Here is a 14,233-nt window from a genome sequence, read left to right as displayed (position 1 = left end):
TTCATTCTCACATTTGAGAACCTTGAGTCATCTTTTTTTTTCTAGTTTTGCTTGAATAATGTCTCTGATTTGCAGAGGCCTATAATCAACCATACACATATTCGATGCATTTTGCAGTGAGTAAGTCTTGAGGCAGACTGGTTCCAGGCATCCACCATGCATTGTGGTTGGTCAGGATACTGGTCACATCTTCTCCTGACCTACATAAAACATTAAATAGACCGCTAAATTACATGACAGCGATATATTAAAAAAAAGTGGGATCAAAGGGAAGAAATGTGATGCTATGGTTCCACTTTTTATTTCATGCACTCTCACACACTATATGGACCCTTTTCCACAACTGTATTATTTATGTGGATGCAGTGATATAAACTGTAACGTTACCTGAGGTATCTCCCTGCAGCACACATTCTCCAGTGTTATGAAGTGTGTGAAATGGGAAAAACTAGTCTCCTTTTCATAACTTAAGTGGGTTTCATTTTCTATGAAAACGAACATTATCAATTAACAACAATTCACTGGGACGGTTCGGACGTTGAAGCAGGGTTGTATGAAATACTCATCCATGGTCAATCCATGGTCAACGCCGGTCGCCACCCCCAGGCGGTATTGTAGGTGACATGCTGACTATGGATGAGTAGTTCATACAACCCCACTCTGAAACGTCCTGCTGTAATCTCCTACAATGCTGTTTGTCCTGGTCCTCTTCACCTAAATGATCATCTGAATCTGATTTAGGCTTAAATTGGTTAAGGTCTTACCACGGATGTATTATTATGTATTGTTCTGTTTGTTTGCCGTCAAAATCAGCCGTCAAAATCAGATCCCAGGCCGCCTGTGCTTAGTCAATCAGATAGTTTTCTGATGAATAGTGGGCGGTTTCTTTGAATACGAGTCAAAGGCGACACAGATGAGTGTAAAAACATTTTTACTGTCTCTGACAGTTTTTCTTTGGTATTATAATAGCCGGAACAGCCAGAGGACACTGGTAGAGAGGTTTCAGAGACTAAATCAAACTGAGACTGTAAAAGTGGGGGACAAAAGTAGGATTTTGAAAACTGGGGCGGGCATGTCCTCATTATTCCCAGCGGAATTACGCATTTGCTCATTATCTGCACGCTGTAAACTTTCACATGAATGCAGCTGGGTAAGACAAGGAAAGGGAAGTTTATCTGTAGCAGCTTTCAACAAAAAAGCAATCCAAAGTTTTCATAAGACATAAATAGCATAATAGAATTTGTATGGTTATCAGTTGTTGTTTAACGCAGAACTAGTTAGTTTGTGTAGTTCTGTTTTTGTCAGTAGTTGCTTTTTTGCCTCTGGACATAGTGTGTGTGTGTGTCTGTGTGTGTGTGTGTGTGTGTGTGTGTGTGTGTGTGTGTGTGAATATCATTACGTCTGCTCTGATTCCTCTGATTTGATCAACGGTAGCTCCTGGGTTTCATATTTGAGGAGCTAATGCCATTGACCATCAAAGGCCGCTAAAGAAAACACTGGACGTTCCTTGTTTGTCACACATTCTGTCTGAAGTTAATTCACTTTGTCCGCTGCACTCACATCTCACAGAGAGAAGAGAGGGAGAGAGAGAGGTACGCCGTGCCTGGAATCAGTCATTGTGCATCAGAGTAAACTTTGGTAAAATTCATGTAAAATGTTTGAGATGTCAGCGGTTTAGTTGTTCTCAGACCCAGTTTGTTAATTGGCCTTCCTTGGATCAGATCCACTGTGTGTTGAAGTTATGGCTCTTATTGGTTAAAACTTTTATCATCTCAGTGGAAATGTGATATGTTATTGTCTCAATTGACCCTTATTTATTTACTGATACTGATACTGATACCTCAGAGTGTTGTCCAGTGTTTATTAATCTGTAATCATGTCGGTGATAACGCACTCAGATGTGCCCTCATATACACCTCTGATTATCGCACATACTGTATATCATGGCAGCTTACACAAATGTAGACTGTTTGTTAAGTTGTTGAGTCCTTTTAGACAATTGTAATGGATACCTCTCTGCAAATCAAATGCTTATTATTCCCTGGCTATGGTTTTATTTTGTAACTCTGCAGCAGTGTTTCAGTTGTGTGGAGCCATGTCTATTTGGTTTTGTGGATTTATTATTTCATCAGTTGCTTTGCTAATGTCTCAGCTCCTATAAACCAGAGAAGGTGGGTTGACTTTTTGGCTGCAGTTCAGCTGACCAAACCTTAATTTCACTGACAAAATAAGGCAATAAAAACCTTAAAACTACTAGGAATAATGTTTGCTTAGTTGCAAAGTATGATATGAGTAAATCAGATTGAGTTGCAGTTTCTTTAAAAGATTGAAAGGGAAAGACAGAATCACAGACAAACACATGCACGGGTGCTGTACTGTATGTGCCGTTGCTCATAACCTTTATCTTTATTTTGCACATCATCCAAGCAGTCTCCTTATTACCCAGCATGGTGCATTTCCTGTTTTAGCACTGACAGTGCATTAAGATGAGCTGAAGGGTCTGTTTCATGTCATTACTTGAATGGATGTGTCTCTATTAGTAGGAGCAGTGTGTCAGGAACAGGTGATACTGACAGAACAAACAATATCACAATATTTTATGACCACAGTTATTAATATCACACTATTCTGGTGATAACTAGCAGTGCTTTCAGAATATATTTACATGCAAGAAATTTTAGAAGATTTATTGTTATTACCTTGGGTATGATGACTATACAGGTGCAGATACATTTATTGCTTGATATTGATGGATAGTCAGTGTGATGAACTGTGTTGTGTGATAGTGTTGGTGTTATTCATTTACACCCTTTTCTGTAAATAACCATTAAAAAAACCTATTAGTTGTTTTTATACATTTTAGATTTTCTTTTCTTTCTGCATTCATTTTCTTTTTGTAAAGTGTATTGAGACAGTGAGTTTCATTGTTCAAAACATGGAAAAAATAAGTCCCGACTTTCTTGAAGTTGATCTTTTGAAGCAAAGAAACATACTGTTTTGTATCCTTTTTAAGAACAAAATAAACAAGTAAACAACGTTGGGCAGACAACATGTTCTGAAGGCGCTCCGCTTCTGAAACGCTCTTGGTGGGATTTGAATATCACAGACTCAACGTCCTAAAGCTGTGCCCGGTGGATTTTCGGGGTAAAAACCCTTCAACTCTAGTTAGTTTACTCAACTATTGCGGGGCAGCCCTAGTAAAAAAAAAAACACATCAATATTGCACTGCACATCACAGACTGATTTCTATATTTTCTATCTCCATTAAACCAACTGCTGTTTAGCTTCTATTGGCACACATTTCTTTTCTCACCAAGAATTCTTTAATTTTTACAGACTATAATGCAAACCAACAAGTTAAACCATGCCTAGAGACTGTTAAGCGCTCGGTACTTCTGCATCTGCCGTCTGTCTTCCTTGAACGACTTAGGGAGGGAAAAAAATTGCTGACAGCTTTACTTTGAAATTCCTCCAGAATAATTTGAGACCCTGCTGCTAATCCTCTTGTGATCGACCTTTGGATCCTGACCCAGTCTTTACAAATCATTTGCTGTAAACTAATTCGCTGTGTTAAACACATTTCCAGCTCATGCCTCTTTCACACAAGCTGTCATAGTCTCGGTCTCCCCTTGTCATTTGGTAAATACGTTCTGTTAAAGAGGAAACTCAAAGGCGCACATGCATCGCTGTGCTGAAAGGTTTTATACATGTAAAGGTTTCAACAGTGGGGCAACAGTAAGGTTTAGCTCGTCTTATTGGTGTGTCCGGATACCTTTTTTTTGAGTTGTTCACTTGGCTGCCAACGGACAGCTTCTGTTTGCACACACGTACTGAAAGTGATGCTGTAGGAAGTGATTGTACTGCTTATTTCCTGTCCATGTTTTTAGCAGTTATGTAGCTGTTGTAGAGCTGCAAAGGAAACATAGTCAGTAGCAGATGGACTACATGTAGTAGCACATTGCAGTATGGAGCATTTAATCAGGCAATGCTGCGAGACTCCAGGGTTTCATTAGTGATGGGCTGTAGACATGAGGAAATATTTATCAGCATTTATGAAATAGTAAGTTAAAACATGTTTTATGCATGAAACATATTTTGCATATATACTTTTTCATGCAACAGAAAACGTATAAAGTGAAATTCGTTTCGGTATGTGTGTATGTGTTTGCATGCTAAGTGACGGGAAGGGCTGCACTTTTATCAGTAGAGGGTTTTCTGGCTACTGTAATAAAATGTCTGTACATTGTTAAGAGTGCTGTTTAAAGGAAGTGGTCTGAATAAGCTCAATCACTGTGCAGATTTTCTACCTACTTTACTGTATGCTTGGATTTAGTCTGTATTTACCGCATTTAACTCTATTAAGGTTTATGTCAAATGTCTATGGCTCTGCAAAAAGTTTGTTTACATTATTATTTGTAGAGGTTGCATAGAATCACTGAACAAACAGTATGCTGCTTTCTCTAAAAACAATAGAAGCCAAAGCTGTTTTTTGTTGGTTCACTGTCACTGTAGGTTTCAATTGTCAGAGAGAGAAAAAAAAACAAGACATTTGTTCATGTTTACAGCCAGCCAGGCTACATCAGGGTAACGATGACATGAAAAATCCCCGCTTCAGCTCACTGCCCTAGTACTTTTTGCTTTTTTCTCTTTATCAGCTTCTCATCATACTAGCATCTGCTTGTAGCATTCAGGAAGCGGTTAACCTTGATGGAGGATGGTAGAGAGGTCTATAACGGCTCACAAAGCAAATGGAAAATTGAGACAGCAACCCATGCTCAGCCATTTAGATAGAAATGGAGAAATTGGCCTGCATTCTCATGGAGTTACATTGGTCCATAACCCTTAAAGCATCATCTTGATGGAGTCCGAATGGAATAAAATGGAGTCATAATGAGAATAACATGTTGCTTTCATTTTTATTTCACCTTGATTTGAAATGAAACTGATGATTTTATGTACATATTTTGGCGTCAAAGAGACACAACAGGCTAAAGACTGAGACAATCGAACCATGTGACAGGAATTCAGCACTGCATGGAAGTTTGAACTTGGGTCTCTCTAACTAGGCCACCAAACTGCATCTCTGTGCAGTTTGCTGTGGTGCATCTGACCAATTCTCACTTTTGAATGTCAATGTTTCCCCAGGGCATCTTTCAGAAGATTTACTAGAAAGTCTTGCGCTACATCAAACTACTTCCACATTTTATTTACTGTTGTAGTTATTAAAGTTTCAGAATGTCAAAGTTTGTGGCTGATATTTTCATGAACACCGCTCAGCCTCTCTGTCTCTGTCTCCCCACTCAGGACGTTCACTGCTGCTGAAAGGATGATAATGATGGTGACGGGAGGAGGCCACGGCCGAAGGTGCAGCCCTCGCTAGAATCATTCTTCCTCCCTTCAACTTCACCCCTCCACCATCATCCACTTCTGCCCCCCAGCGCCATGGCTAACCACCTGGAGCTGATCCAGGAGCTGCAGCAGCTGGACAAAGTGCCCAGCCTTGAGAGGCTGCGGGCGGCCCAGAAGCGGCGTACCCAGCAGCTAAAGAGATGGGCTGTGTACGAGAAGGAGATGCAAAACAAGAAGCGAAAGGCTGACAAGAAGGGACGCAACGCCAACAACCTCCAGCAGTCCAAGAGGCATGTCTCGTTTGCCGCCAGCGTGGCACTTCTGGAGGCATCAGCCAGGAACGATCCAGATGAAGGTAGGCAATAAAGAATATTTACGATGTGTGCAAATTAGAAAGTACAAGTGTAGATGTATGGGGAGTGAAAATGATGACACAGACTACACAAGCACTCTTAACACAAAAAATATAACCACTGGAGTTTTATCGTAACAAGGCAACGCACAAAAAATATGTGCTAGGGTTTCTCTCATAAGCTCAGAGTCAAACCCAGCACAAAGCTCAGTGACGCCACATTTGAATAATTACTCTAATTTCAGCCTCACCTCACTACTTCAGCTGGATATCAAAATGCCAAGGTCAGGAAAACCATTAGCTGGGCCTGCCCACTTAAACTGCCAGTGGAACTCACCCTGTTCGAGCTGAATTTGTTCTGCTAGGAGACTGTTTTATCATTGGGAAATAATGAAGTTGTCACACTGAGATGAAACTCTGCCAGTCTTTTAATTAAAATTTCTACGGATGGTGCCCCCCTATTTGGAGATAATAATTGTTTTCCTTCAGTACAAACAGTCCCATGATGCTGTGGCAGTGCTAACAGTGTGTCAGTGATGCAGGAATGATAACAGGCTGCTTATCATGTAGAGATGACATCTAATTTAACTTCACTTTAACTTGACATTTTTTATCATAAAACACAGCATGTGGGTGTTCTACTGTACATTCTTTGCTTTGCAAGCTGTTTTTACAGATATTGAAACAGCCAAAAGGCTACAATATTTCCACAATAGTTGTCAGAGCAGAAGCAGCTCTGCACTGCGTATACACACATACACACACACACACACACACATATGCGCATGCAGATGGACTGTGAACTGGCATGTTGAAACTCCAGCTGGAGTGAGAGTCAGGAGAAGTCTTGGGGTTTGTGTTATCTGGATGGGCTGTTGGATTCTACCATCATGTGTAACCTAAATAGAGATCTAAGGAAGGAAAAAAAGGAAAGTCTCTTTTTATACTTTAAAGAAATGTCTCAGTTCTGTTGCTGTTTATGCTGATTCTGCTGCCTCATTACACAAATAGAGTTGTTGTCGTGTGGAAGATTTTGAAAAATGGTTTGAACAGCATTAAAAGGTCTTTGTCGTGCACTGCTGTGAGGTGTGTAATTCCCAGAAAATCTGCTGAGCCACTGAGACTTTAAAGCAGGATGTTGTGGCTGTTCGTGCTTCATGTAATTCTTTAGATTGGTTTGAGGTGGCCAGGAACATGCAGCATCTACTCATGTACTGTCGGTTCCTGGAAAGGTATTTTACAAGAATGAGAGCATACAGTATTTAACAATACTGTATGCTCTCATTCAAGGATGGTTTTCTGTAGAAACATTCATCAACAGCAGATTCCAAGGAATTATTATCGATACATTCCATGTAGTTAAGATTTTAAAATGTTATTTAATTTAGTTTCATGCCAAAGGGCAATGTTTTGTGTGCTTTTTATCTAGTTTTGAAAGGGGAGACAAAACACAGGAAGCAATAGGCTGGACTGGGTCATTAGTTTTGTTTTTTTACATAAAAGATATTTGACCTCTCCAGCAAAACAGCCAATCCCTATACAACTTTTGAAGGCTACCTGGTTTGCTTGTAAAATCGAAATCAGTTTTATGATTTAAGCGGGTATCTCAACTGGTGATTGTCCAGCCAGTAGCCTTGACTAAACAAAAGAACATATTTTAGTGTGAGTGCAGGATTTTTGCATGGTGATACAGAAGGCTGAATAAGTAGAAATAACTGTTCCTGTAGATATGTAAATTTACAATTTTTCACTAAAGCTTTGTAGTTATTACATATACACCATTTTACATGTTTTAGCAATGGCTGCCTACCACTTTAGTCACCACTGATGTATCTCAACAAATACTGGATGGACTTCCATGAAATGTTGTACAGACTTTCATGATCCCCAGAGGATGAATGCTAATGATTTTGGTGATCCTCTGACTTTTCATCTAGTTCATGCTTGTAGTTTTTATTGAATTATCTCGACCACTATTAGATGGATTGTCATCCCTCAGGATTAAATGTAGTAACTCTGCTGATCCCGAGTTCTGGTCTAGCGCCATCATTAGTTTAAACTGTGTCCAGCGCTTTGGTTTATAACCTTATACCCACAAAACTAAACTCAGCTGTTTAGTCCTAATTAGCAAATGTTAGAATTCTAAAATGCTAACCCTTATACCCGCTACACACTTTCAGAGTACTTTCACTGTGAGCATGTTAACCTGCTGATATTAACACTTAATTTCTGCCGATTATCACTCACTCAATTTTAAAGATCATCAGTAATTTGGTAGTTTCAACCCCCATGTTTGTGAAGCCCAGTTATGTAAATAATAAACATATATTTACTTGTTAATTTTCAGCATGACTGTTTACACATTTTACAGTTGTGGTACATCTGAATAAATACACCAGTCAGGGTCTCTCAGTGTGCAGCATTGATAGCAGATGTTTTTGCTTTGTTTTGAGAATTACTGATATGTGGAAGCTTTGTTAGTTCTCCTTACTGCTGATGGTGCTTGGGCATAGAAACGTTTGCTATCAGTGCTGTTTAATGAGGGTGACCATGAAAGAGGCAGGGAGATAAAAAGAAAAGGGAGACAGGGTGTAGTGTTGCCCACACAGCTCCAGTGGCAGCTGGCTAGCTCAGGAGCCTGATAATCTCCTCTCTCATTCCCTCTGGTCCCCAAATGCTTTATCAAGCATCCTGACTCCACACGCTATGCTGCTCAAGGCACACTAATCACATTCTCTGGGCTTTCTTTGCAAAAATATTATGTGACAGTGTCATGCATTCTCTTGTACAGTCATTTCACAGAAGGTTGTGTAAAAATAGTACGAAAATTGAATGTAGATCATGATGGAAATGAGTTTGAGCATCTTAGAAACTTTTACGTTAAGATAAATTTTCATAAATAAAAACTTAAATGTAGAGCACTCATCTGCAAAAACATTGACGAGCAGAGCCAGCACGGGCAGTGGAAAGTTACAGATGTGTTGAGAAATAAAAGGAGCTCTCATCTTGTCTTTTCTCGAGGAGAAAGGAAGGGAGAAATAAAAACAACAACGTAGAGAGTGATTGACTTTGACCCCGGGCTGACTCTGCCAGCCTTGAGGCCATAATAAGATGAGAGGTTGGATTGGCTGGACTCACGCCTGTTTAATCCTTGATTGGTTGGATCGAGTGAGATGTTTCCTCTGTCTTCTCTGTGGTTGCAGCCACTGGGTTGGCCGGAGGGTATGTGTGTGAGCGCACGCTAAAGATTGTATATGTGTGTGGATGGGTATGTTTTATGGATGTATTTGTTTTTGTTTTTGTGTACTTTGTTGCCTCACTGTAGCTTGAAATGTCGATAGTGTTATTTAAACTATAGGATCTGTGAACAGTTCAGGTGTGTATGTTTATGTGCTTGTGTTTCAGTGTGTATATTTGTGTGTGTGTGTGCGTGTGCGTGTGCGTGTGTGTGTGTGTGTGTGTGTGTGTGTGTGTGTGTGTGTGTGTGTGTGTGTGTGTGTGTGTGTGTGTGTGTGTGTGTGTGTGTTCTCTGTCCTCTTTGAGCTACAATGTCCCTGTCATTATAACTTCCTCACTGGACGCTGCGGGAGCAGGGTCACCAGGCCGTGAGGAGATTCAGATATAGTAAAGCCACAGAGGACACAATGTGTACTCGAGCTGAAGTTTGTGTGTGTGTGTGTGTGTGTGTGTGTGTGTGTGTGTGTGTGTGTGTGTGTGTGTGTGTGTGTGTGTGTGTGTGTGTGCAAATGTGTTGTATTTGTGAGATGGAGGAATAAATAAAAAGGTGTTTGTGTGAATATTTGACTTAACTTAAATAAACCTTTTTTTAGTGAGTGTTTCCAGAAAAATGTGTCTCTGTGTGCTTGTCTGCTAGCCAGAGAAACACTGAAGAGGGAAGGGTAAGTAGGAGAGGATTGGATGGAAAGGGATGCATCCTGAGTCTGAGCCCATTTCTTCGCCCTCCGGCTCCCACCGTCCTGAACCCTCTGCCCCCTCACTGTGATGAGGCTTGATGGCTGTGAAATTACTGCGAAGCACCTCAGTGTCTCTCTGTGCAGCTCTCTGGCTATTGAGACTGATAGGTTTTCTCCTCTCCAGAGAACTGCTATCCTGCAGAGGAGCAGCCATTGGGGTCAGAAAGGACAGTCCACTCATGCTGACCTGAAATTTCCTCTTTACCCCAGTGTGTTGTCTGATGAAGTTGTCTAAAGCCCTATTCGCACAGGACTAAAATTACCTGGGGACCTCATGTGATTTAGTAATTACCCATTCGTGCGGCGCATTCGCACGGGATAAGCGAAGTCTGTGCTTTAACTTGAATTTACTGACATTATCCCCCGGATATGATGTCAAGACTTTGCGTAACCTAAATAGATAGAAAAATTTCCCTTACCGCATGCTGTCATGCATGTAATCCATCTAATCATCTTTCGAGATTTCGCTCTTCTGATGAATTTGAGCTTGCTCTTTCTGCAAATGGGTCTCCATGCTGTGTACCTAGATGAGCCTCCTGAATTTGCACCCAAAATGCTGTCAAAACTTTCATTTATAATTGCCAACGCAGCCTCCATAATTCTCGACCGGGGTTTTTTGTTGGGGGGGGGGGGGCGGGTTTGGTTGGTTTAAAATTTAATAGTTGTTTTGAAATATTTATTTTATTTTACCACACCGGTTTTTTAATTTTTGTGTGTTATATAAAAAAGGCGCGGAAAACACAAAAAACCATTAAAAAAATAAAAAAACGACCCCAAATCACAGAGATGAACCGATTCGTACGGGACTAATATTATCACATGACCTCTGTGTTTGGCGAAATATGGTAGGTCATTTGCGGTGGAATTTTTATAGATGTAGATATAGATTATAGATGACTTGTGTGAAGTATGGTTATTTACCCATTAGACTCAGTACTATCAGACTTCTGTTTTGCGGCCCGTAGAGCAGCCCCCTGCTGGCCATCAGAAAGAATTCAGGTTTAAGACTCGAAACCTCTTTCCACTAATTATATACAGTTAATGGTTTTGTACGACGTGTTTGACTTTGCTAAAGTTTAAAGTCAAGTTTAAAGTCAAACAACCACACTTGGAGGTGGAATTAAAAGCCTGCTGTCACAGAAAGAAACAGAGTAGTTGTTATGTTGTGTAAAAAGGGTCTCTCTTGGCTTTCAGACATAGTGTTGCACTCTTTGGTTCACATGAAAAGTGACTGAAGTGAGTGAATGAAAGAGAAGAGCTCAAGAGAGAGAAGTTTGTCTTTAAAAATAGTTTCTTTTTCTCCCTTTATCACCCCTGCAGAGCTGGCCAGTCACTGCATGACGTCTTTGTAAGTATCAGATTGTAGCTTTTTGAAAGCTACAGAAATTATCAGACACAGACCCCCAAATTCTGATGTCAGAAAAGCATGTGTGGAGCTGTTCGATCATTAAATACACTGCTGCCTTTACCTGTTCACACCACTCTTAATTTAATGGCCCTATAAATACAGTCAATTTACCCAGTGTAAGAATCACTACTGAGTGTAAACTTTTGTGCTTTTGAGTGGTTATAGTTCTTTAACTCCTGTTTAAATTGTATGTTAGTCAAACTTCATTTTGTGAAGTTTATGAGTCATTTTATTATGTATTGATGTTTTGGTGCATTGTGCTTCATAAGGCATTTAATGTAGCAATTTAGAATAAGTGCATTTTATAGTATACATAAATAATTCAAAAAGATAAGAGCCAATCAAAGGGATGAAGCAATGAAGTATCCAAAGAAGTAAGATAGTGAACAGACACCTGGGAAGGGGGCAGGGTGTCTGTTGGATCGTACACATGTTGCTGTAGCTGTAAGCAATTGTTTTTCCAACCTAAATAATTCAAAATTCATTTTAAAATGTGTAAAACAGAAGGGCAGTAGTACAGACAAAACTCACTGTTTGGATATCCACAGTGTCACTGTAGACCTGTGGCCCTAGACTGATAATTTATGGAAGAGGTTGTCGTATCAGTCTCCTACAAAAATTGTGAGAACATGACTAGTAAGAATGACAGAGCCCATTCCCTGAATCTAGTCTGTGCTTTACAGTGTTTCCCACCCATGGTCTCTATTTATTCACCCACTCACGTGGCAACACCCAGCGCACTAATTGCCACTTATTCCCCACTTAAAATCATAACTTGTAACTTGATGTTTGAGAAGCCACGCTTTAAACCCACAGTCCCTTTTTAGCATTGTGGCTTTTTTCTTTTGGTTCACCACCTTTTTTTCCCCTGCCATATCATCTCCATATAAATACAGAGGGGGAATAAAGCGAGATTTCAGGATAGAAAAAATACTCCAGCAGCCAATTCGAAGGAGAATTCGCATGGGGTTTTGTCTCCTTTTTTCTCTTTCTAGTGAAAATTAGGTCTCAGTGGAGCTTTTGTCTTCTTTCACTGTCTGTCTTATTAGAGTGGTAAGGCCTTCTCCTCAGAGCCCTTAGCTGCTCTCAGGCATATGGTAGCAACAGAGTGGCATTACAAAGACAGAGCAGAGTGAAAAGAAGTGCAACAAGAATACATCATACCAGATGCAACTTGTTGTCAAGAAAACACTGACCTTTTGACAGTGATGTCCGCTCTGTCTCTCTCTCTTTCACACTCCTCATTTCATTCCAACTCCAGCTTTCTGATTTATGTATTTTTTTCTATAGAGGAAACCATTGCTCCTGATTTTAAATGCCAATGGAGATATTTAACTGACTTCTCTCATGGACTTTGATAGGAAATGAGATTGAAAAGCACAGACACTTTAGGACCTTTGCGGTGGATCTACAGTCAGTGACCTTCTCTGTGTGAAAGAAGTGTTCTTGTAAGTGATTGAAGGAGGTTGGACAACTTCAGTAGCAGACTGCTTGGATCCAAAATACAGGACTAACACCTACTACACAGTATACAGCTACTACGCAGTGTTGTAGTATGTATCGTATTTATGGTAAACAAATTCAGCTGCTGCATTTTTAAACAGAGTTATTCCAATACTGACACCAGTATTGGATCCAGTATTGGATCCTGCAGGATCCTGCTACTCCCATCAGAGGCCCATTTGCCATCTTTTTCCCCAGGATAATGAAGTCATCACATGCCCTACTCTGACCAAGGGTTTAACCTGATCCAGGCCAATATAACAATAATAGCAATCATACAGGCTTTATAGTACTCTTGTTAAGAAATAATTACATACATTTTTTTACCACACATGTATCAGTGTCTCGGACGATATGCAAAGTCGATATGTAAAGAGGTGTACCGAAGCGTCTCTATTTTTAAGGTGATATTAAAAAAACTACTGTATCCAAACTGCGGTCGATACTTTAAAGACTCTCTTCTAGTGCTGCTGAAGCTAGTACTCACAAAATGAAAGAAATAATTCCAGCTAATCACAGTAGCAGTCTGTGTTCTTGCTCCACATCCACACTCCATGATGTCTCATTTCTTAAAAAAAAAAAGAAGATACTCTTGTTTGATTGGGTGGAATGAACTTACAACTTTTGGATGAATGCACTTAATGGTACGTAGCACCTTAAACAAACTAGCTTCTCTGCAGTCACACTTATCAGAGGCGAACAAGTGTTTTTTTTCTACAAGAGTAATGAGCTGAGCACATGAAAGGGGGTAAATAATCACAGGTCACAATATTAAAATCAAATAGTGCTGCGCAGTGGTGATGTAGGTCGCTCTGCAAAAAGATCAGTGTTCCTGCGCTCTGTGTTAGTTTAATGTTGGACCAAGACAAAAGAGAATTGGTAAACTTCAAACGCTTTGCACTTCCCAACATAAAAAGATGGACTTTTGAACCAGACTTACCAGCCAATAAAAGCCGCCTGAAGCTTGTTATCCACCACTTCTTTCAAGTGCCTTCAAATACTGTGAAACATTTGATCCATTATAAAGACCAGTGATACGACAAGTGATTCAGGGGCTCATTCCTGGCAGAATTTAATGTGTACTCCGTCTCCTTGTCCTATTTTTTTCTTCTTCTTCTTTTCTTCTGTTTAATGAATATTGATTATGAGGCCTCACATATCTTCTAAAAGAAATTGTTTGATTAGTTTTGTGACCGAGCCGTAACCTCTTTCTCATAACGGTGTATCTAGACACACAAATATGTAATAAACTTCTGCTCAAGGTCTTTTTAAAAAGCCAATTGTGAGTCAGTGCGCACTAACTAGTGCTGAGCAAAGAAACAGGAGGTTGTTTACTCACATGTTTACTCACATGCTCAGCTAAGCTGATGCGACCTCTGACCTTTGACAACTGTGTAGTGTAAGCTGGCCAGTGTCTCTTGTGCATCATGTGTCATTACACCGATCACAACAAGGGTGAGCAGTCTGTTAGGAAACAGGTGTGTGTATAGAACCCCTAGAAAGGAAGAACTACAGCTCTGTCTGTTACAGTGGCTCAGAGAGTTCAACGCACTCCAATTTTAGACTGCACATGTGCAGCGTTTAGAAAAAGTAAACACAACCACAGAACTGCACTACAAATACAGACGGCACAACCAAATACAGTAA

At 40.1% G+C, this 14,233-nt stretch overlaps 1 protein-coding gene across 2 annotated transcripts in view; it reads left to right on the top strand.

The window, feature by feature from the left end:
• The window catches only part of ppp1r16b (protein phosphatase 1, regulatory subunit 16B), an 85,367-nt gene that overhangs the window by 20,491 nt on the left and 50,643 nt on the right, over window positions 1–14,233 (top strand). The window contains exons 1-2 of one of the 2 annotated variants that reach the window (XM_051414397.1): window positions 3,909–4,060; window positions 5,305–5,704. In XM_051414397.1, coding sequence (XP_051270357.1) covers window positions 5,443–5,704 — 262 coding nt within the window. In that variant the 5' untranslated portion in view covers window positions 3,909–4,060; window positions 5,305–5,442. Of the gene's footprint in view, window positions 1–3,908; window positions 4,061–5,304; window positions 5,705–14,233 lie in introns of those variants that run through there. The other variant, XM_051414396.1, reaches the window with a different exon arrangement.

Source organism: Dicentrarchus labrax, unplaced genomic scaffold (genome assembly GCF_905237075.1).
Source record: "Dicentrarchus labrax unplaced genomic scaffold, dlabrax2021, whole genome shotgun sequence".
NCBI classification, from domain to species: Eukaryota; Metazoa; Chordata; class Actinopteri; family Moronidae; genus Dicentrarchus; species Dicentrarchus labrax.
This window is presented reverse-complemented; position numbering and strand designations above follow the sequence as displayed.